This window comes from Mytilus californianus, unplaced genomic scaffold, assembly GCF_021869535.1.
Source record: "Mytilus californianus isolate M0D057914Y unplaced genomic scaffold, xbMytCali1.0.p SCAF_9, whole genome shotgun sequence".
NCBI lineage: Eukaryota > Metazoa > Mollusca > Bivalvia > Mytilida > Mytilidae > Mytilus > Mytilus californianus.
The window spans coordinates 13,848,383-13,856,113 of record NW_026262745.1 but is presented as its reverse complement, the minus strand read 5'-3'; the positions used below and the strand labels follow the sequence as shown (position 1 = coordinate 13,856,113).

At 31.9% G+C, this 7,731-nt stretch overlaps 1 protein-coding gene across 1 annotated transcript; it reads right to left on the bottom strand.

Annotated features, from left to right (window-relative positions):
- Window positions 1–2,851: 2,851 nt before the first annotated feature.
- On the bottom strand, window positions 2,852–6,546 carry LOC127715587 (complement C1q-like protein 3). The gene is made up of 3 exons (XM_052221679.1): window positions 6,436–6,546; window positions 4,086–4,160; window positions 2,852–3,256 (listed from the first exon to the last, which is right to left on the bottom strand). Exons 1-3 carry the CDS (start codon window positions 6,512–6,514, stop codon window positions 2,877–2,879), a joined length of 534 nt encoding a protein of 177 aa, XP_052077639.1. The 5' UTR covers window positions 6,515–6,546; the 3' UTR covers window positions 2,852–2,876.
- Between the last annotated feature and the right edge of the window lie 1,185 nt (window positions 6,547–7,731).

The window sequence follows — 7,731 nt, the reverse complement described above, 5'->3', positions numbered from 1 at the left end:
TCAAGCGCCTTCATAAGCTGTGAAAATATTCAACAGAGACTATCAAAAATATTATTAACAATAAACCTAGATGACTTTATTCAATAATAACGGTATGAAGGAATGAATCCCCCCCTATTTTTTGTAATCCAACAAAGCCCTCACACAAACAAACATATAACAAATATAAGCTCAACAATAAATCAATATCGACTCAAAGAATAATGATGATGCCGGTAGAGAGTTCAAAGTTCTTAACCTGAAGTTATTAAATCATGCTGTCATTAACTCTGAAGTACATGAAGTCCATAACAATCCATGAATATAAAAACTGTCTAATATATGCGAGCCGACTGCATATTTGCCTATTATTTTTGCATTATTTCAATTAACCTTTGTAGTACTTTTTTTTAATTCCAGGAACGTATCGGATTCTCACAATTTATTTGATCTGTTGAATGATTTGCTCGTTGAGAAGAGCTCAAACACATCAAACGAAAGGATAACAACTGTCATATTCCTGACTTGGTACAGGCATTTTATTATGTAGAAAATGGTGGATTCAACCTGGTTTTATAGCTAGCTAAACCTCTCACTTGTGTGACAGTCACATAAAATTCCATTATATTGACAGCGATGTGTGAACAAAACAAACAGACCTAATAGGTGAAAATGTCAAAAATAGGGGTACAGCAGTCGGCATTGTGTTATAATCTTAATCACAACAAAAACAAACAAATATGTCAACAAAGAAAAACAAAAAGGCATATAGAGAAAGCACATTAGCAAAAACGAAAGACAAGAATATAAAAAATTACTATAGCACAATAACACAATGACGGGATGTATAAGTACCGAGCCACGTCAAATGGATATTACAAAAAAATAACTAAACGGTAAAATTAATAATTATCAAATACAAATAAAAGAATACTATACCACGTTATTAAGATGATAATCAACGTCAGTATCTGGAATCTATACTTCAAGACCATCGTGTATTATTTGTGAAGTTGATACGGAATAGTTATCAACAAGGTCTAGGTATCTTTCGATGAACTTTTTTTGGAAAAAGGACGAGACGATCACCCCCAGTTTTTGGTGGGGTTCGTGTTGCTTAGTCTTTAGTTTTCTATGTTGTGTCTTGTGTACTATTACTTGTCTGTTTGTCTTTTTATTTTTTAGCCATGGCGTTGTCAGTCTATTTTCGATCTATGAGTTTGACTGTCCCTCTGGTATCTTTCGCCCCTCTTTGACATACCCCTGGTTCATCAACTTTCTTTTCAGACACTGGTGACGTTTTACAAAGTCTGAGTAGCAGCTGCAAGCTCTTAAAAACCGAATGAGTTGGGAATTGTATATCCCATATGCAGGTGAGGTAGGTATATTGCTACTAAGGTGAAATGCTTTTGTAAAATCTACAAAAACTATTGATCTCCTCAATATTGTATGTGTCTGCATAGTCTTTAACCTTTGAGTTTGTCTCAGATTAAACTCAATAAACCTTTTTCTCATCATAACCGATTTGATCTTCACTTAAAATTTTTGGAAGTACACCTTTTTAATATCTTTTAGGAAGAAATATGACTCTTAATGAATATCAAAGTTAATATACTGGTGAGATGTGAATATGGTAAACGTTGTCGATCGTAGCCGGTATTTAGGATATTCACAATTAATAATTTTAGTATATCCCAAAATTGTCTATACGTTTTTATCACAAAACCATCAAACCCAGGAGATTTATTTAATTTGTTCTAGATGTCGATAATGCATTCCTCTACCTAATTTTCCATCACATAGTAAATCCTTTTCGTCCACTTTATTTTCCATCTTTCTGTCATTGATATACTTTTTTATGTAAATATTTTGTTTTAAATTTATACATTCTAAAAGTTTTCCTAGACATCGCCTATGGAGTAGATTATCATTCTCGCACATAAATTTTGTCAAGCACTTTAATTAGATTTTTTTAATCACGGATGTGAAAAAGTCAAATTGAAAATCAGCATTTGAAGAAATTTCACCAATTCAATAGTTTGCAAATTTCTTTAACTACAAGACAGAGATGGCTTTCTGTTTCATTACAAATCTACATCTGTGAAATAGGACGTCACTCTGAGAGACGGAAATTAATAAATATAAGAGGTAGTGTACTCTAAGAATAATGATTTTTTTTCAAATTTTCCTTTTTCAAATATGATTTCAATAGGTTATAAGAAAAATGAGGTTTTTGTTTTATTTAGAGATGTATCTATTTCAACTTGAAAACAAATAAAATGTACAACCCCTGCTAAAAACCAATATGAATGAATAAACTGAGTCAACCTTTATGCGGCTCAATGAAAAAAACCAAATTAAAATGACTGTTAATGATCAATATACGTTCTTCAAAACAAGAAAAGTATCATTAAAAATACATGTACCCAGTGTAAAAACGGTTACAATATTGAAAAAAAAAAATCGAATGAATGGAATAAAACCATGGAGGATCAACATTACTTTCCTAAATTATCCACAAAAACCTCTACGATCTGTTTAGTGCAAAACACTGACAAATTTCTTAGAGGGTATTTAAAGCGAGCGTTGCGTTTATGATTAAGAAAAGTCTTGGTAAGAGTCATCGGTAAAGGAAACACGTCTGACGTACCAAATAATAACCTCTTTGCTCCTTTCACACAAAAATATTTCGATAACAATCGACCGTAAGTTATATTGAAATGTTCATGACTTACCAGTTTTTTTTCGTGTTATATATTTTTTTGAAAAGGGTCGCTGCTATCTTTACACTTGTTTCCCAGTCATCGAAAATAAAAGTAAGATATAAGTAGGTATTTTATACATTTATGGACGCAAGTTATAAAATCAAGTCTATATTAAAACATGTTTTAATTCTTTTATTGTAAAAGGTAGCCACTGAAATAAGAAAATCGTTCTCCGAGTAGTTTTTCACTACTTGAAGTTCGGTGCTTTATGTAAATACGACCCCCTTTCTGCAGTTCAAAGATAAATGTCTGGGACTGAGAACTACTGTATGCTTTGTCTGTATATCCGTAAGAAAAAATAGAATCATTCTTTCGCCAATCATACTGAATTGTTGTACTACCATATGCCATAATCATGGAAAACAAGACATAGAGGCCATTTCCAGGTGCAGTGAAAACTCCAGTGGTAGGGTTGTAATGGTTTCCAATATTTGTTTCTACATCATCAAACTTTATCACATTGTTGGACAGTGTTGGATGATTCTTCACGAAAGCTAGGAAAGCAGGCCTCTCTTTTTGTCATGAAACAAAAACATTGGCCTATTAACTAGGAATAACATTTATATATTCAGGTCAAATTAATTTTTAATATTATTCGGCTTTACATTAACAATTTCAATAAAAGAATTTAGTATCTAACTGATATTATTATGACAGTACAGTGTACAAATTGTGATAGTACTTTTATTTGCATACCTTCTTATCTATATCTATACAACAAACAGACCAACTAGAACACACATTAGAAAAAATCCAAACAAACAAGCAACTTTACAATATATTTTATGAAATATGTTTCAATAGAGTATACATTAAATTATTTATACAGTGCAAGTCTATCACTTATACGTGAGGACAATAACAGTTGTCAGTTTCTTGGAAAATATTTCTTAAAGTAGAAACTAATTTGTATACAACTCATAACATTAAGAACATTAAGAACATGAGATATATAGAATTCGTTATTAAGATTATCTGACCGCTTTTCTATGTACAACTTCTTTGTAATTTGATCTGCTTGACAAATGTGAAAGCCATTTTGATCATTCTCTGTATTCCCCGATTTCTAGCGTTTCATTGTTAAACAAGGCAAATATATATGTTGTCATTGATTAGCAGTAGATGCAACAGTAATTTTCTCACATATCCACCGAAAAGGTACAAATCAAACTTTAGAGAAAATACTGAGGTTACAGTAGGACTGGGTGTGTCGACAGGACAAGGTCTTCTGCAATGCATGCACCACCCGCCATGTGATCATAGAAACATGAGATTTGTACAAAAAGTTCAAAATTTTCGTTTTCTTGAATTGTATAGGAATTAAAGATGAATAAATCATACCTGGTTTTATGTCACTTTGTCTGTTTACTCTTATGAACATCTGAAGTAGATCTTCTGTGATACAAGTTGTCTTTCCTATAATACACAGTATGAATTAAGTTAAAGAGCCTGTGTCCCTCACCTTGTTCTATGTGCATATTCAACAAAGGACAATTTCCAACATTGTAGACAAGAATAGAATTCATGAAAGAAATCTGTTTTGTTGATCTTGTATTGCTGATCATTTAGCCTGTATAGTTTCTGTCTATCTTCTTCTCAAAACACAAAAGAGGATAAAAAATCCTTATTTAAGGGCAATCACTCCTATAAAGAGTCACAGTCTACTTAACTATATCAGCAAAATTTGACTTGTTAGTAGATCTTGCCTTGCTGATCATTTTTGTGATTTAAAGTGTATCTTTATCTATTATAATTTTCTATCATATATGACAAAACGCAAAAAAAGGGTGAAAATCGTCTTCAAAGGGCAATAACTCCAATAAGGAGTCGGGTGACCATTTCCTCCATATTGTCTTCATTGTAGTTTTTGTTTTGCTGATCATTTTTGCCTAGCTAAGTTTCTATTTGTCTATTATAGTTTTAAGATATAAGGCAAAAAACGCCAAAAAATGGTCAAAATCATCATTAAAGGGCAATAACTCTAATAAGGAGTCAATTGACGATTTCGAGCATGTTGACCTATTTTTAGAACTTGTCTTGCTGATCATCTTAAAGTTTCTCTGTATCTATTATAGTTTTTAAGATAGTAGGCAAAAATGAAAAAAAGAATGGTTTGTCATTTAAGGGCAATAAATCTTATAAGAAGTCATCTGACAGTTTTGACATGTATAGACAAATTCCTGATCATATTTTCTCTTGTCAGATTTTCTCTCTTTATAATGGTTTTCAAAATAAAAGACAAAACTTGCATTTTACCTCCTATGTTCTATTTTTAGCCATGTTGGCCATCTTGGTTGGCAGGCGAGGTCATCAGACATATTATTTAAATAGATACCCCAATGATGATTGTTGCCAAGTGTGATAAAAATTGTTAAAGTAGTTTCAGAGGAGAAATATTTTTTAAAAGATTACAAAAATTTACGAAAAATTGTGAAAAATTGACTATATAAGAGGTCAATTGACAATTTTGGTAATGTTTGACTTATTTGTAGATCTTACTTTGCTGAACATTATTGCTGTTTGCAGTTTATCTCTATCTATAATAATATTCAAGATAATAACCAAAAACTGCAAAATTTCCTTACAAGTACTTATTCAGGAGCAGCAACCCAACAACAGGTTGTCTGATACGTCTTAAAATTTTAGAGCAGATAGATCTAAACCTGATGAACATTTTTAGCCCGTCGTATTTGCTCTAACTACTTTAGTTTCGGAGAAATAAGCCAAAAACTGCATTTTACCCCTATGTTCTATGTTTAGCCATGTCGGCCATGTTGGTTGGCAGGCGGGGTCATCGGACACATGTTTTTAACTAGATATGATATAAAACTCAATTTGCTGCATATGGTTTTAACTGTTTCTGGGGATTCGTTCTGTGAAATATTAGTTTGTTAAAATTGGTTGGCAGGAGGGGTCATCGGACACATTTTTTTAACTAGATACCCTAATGATGATTGTGGTCAAATTTGGTTGAATTTGTCTATGTAGTTTCAGAGTAGAAGATTTTTGTAAAAGTTAACTGACGATGACGGACGACGACGATGACGACGACGATGATGATGACGACGGACGACGGACGCCAAGTGATGAAAAAAGCTCACTTGGCCCTATGGGCCAAGTGAGCTAAAAAGTGAGTTAACTGCTCACAGTTACTGATTGTTAATTGACTAATTACAGTTAATAGTTGCAATATGATGATAAAACTCAATTTGCTGCTGGGGATTTCGTTCTGTGAAATATGAAAAATAAGACTCGGCGGATGCACCCAAATTTAAAAAAAAGCCAACAAATGATGTATTTAGGTTTGCACACAGTACCCATCGATGTGTCGAAAGACAGTTCAAAATTTTTAACTTAATTTAAGAAATCATGTTTTCTTCAAATTCCAGGAACTCCTTGGATACTCACAATTAATTTGATCTGTTGAATGACATGCTCGCTAAAAAAAAGTTAACTGCAAAGTATAATGGTACTTACAATTGAAAACGAATAGAAACACTTTTAAGAGCTTAGTCATGAATGTTCATAATATATTTGCCATTGGACTAGACAAATTATATTATTTGCCCTATCAACTTCTTGTAAACTATTACATTTGGTTTATTTGATGCATTCTGTGGTTTACCTTAGGGTCTAAGAATTGTCCCATCTACCAATTTGTTCATGAAAACAAACAACTTATTACACCTACCATGACCAGCATTACAGTCTCCTGAAACACTAACAATCATAGTCAGAAAGGCAAGGATAAACTGTATTCTCATCTTCATAGTGTGTACTATTGTTGGATAGCAGGAATGATGTTGACTATTTTTCGTTGGTTTTATGCCAGTGTTATACATCTAATGAACACATTGCATGTCATTTAGTCAAAACAAAATGAAACCTGATATTTTAACAACCACGTAGCAGCATGAATAAAAATTGTCCTAATCCTAGGAAATGATTTTTAAATATATTTAATTTTAATCCACCATTTTCTACATTAGAAAATGCCTGTACCAAGTCAGGAATATGACATTTGTTATCTATTCGTTTGATGTGTTTTAGCTTTTGATTTTGCAATTTGAATAGGGACTTTCCGATTCGAATTTTCTGCGGAGTTCGATATTTTTGTTATTTAACTTTTTTCTTTTAATATATTTAAAAATTTAACTAGCTTGCTTGGTCGAAAAGATAACATGAGAATTTCTTCTAATCGCTTTACGTCCCACATCTTCAGAATGTTTTTATTTTATAAATGAACGCTTCAAAAATCATCGAAGCCTATTTTATTTCTACCCCCTTTGAAAATTCAAAGGTCAAATGGCACGTCTACATATGAACATATGACATCGTGAATGTAAACAGAAAGGATCAATCGTTTTGCATATAAGCAATACCATGATATATTATATTTTCCACAGGAGATACATATGTATAAACACAACATAAGGCCATTGAAATATATCATGAGGTTTTCATAAAACAAAGATGTATCAAAACAAAACGTTTAGGACATTAATCAACATAACAATCACATTTGAGAAAGGACGCAATTAGTAACTGACTTACTTAAAGGAAGAATAGACACAACATAGAGGAAATGTAAATGAACGTAAAGATCATAAAGTTTAGAGGTATTCACAGAATATACTGTAGTTACAACATAATGTAATGCATATTGCAAATTACACACAACAAAGCATATCAATGACATATCATACAATTGTTTGACAAAACAAAAAAATATTTTGACATAACACAGAGATGCAGCATCAGGAAATAAAGGCACTTACGCATAACGTGAAGAAGAAATGACTCATTAAATACTTACACTATAAAACAATTACGGCATTGTATAAAAATCTTTCACCAGTAATAGTTTGCTCGTAGATATTAAAAAGCTCTGTTTACATACAATATAAGATATAACATGTAGAAATTATTTTGGCCATCCGCTAACAAAAACAAAAGGTAAATATTTTGATAAATAACAAAGTGCAGA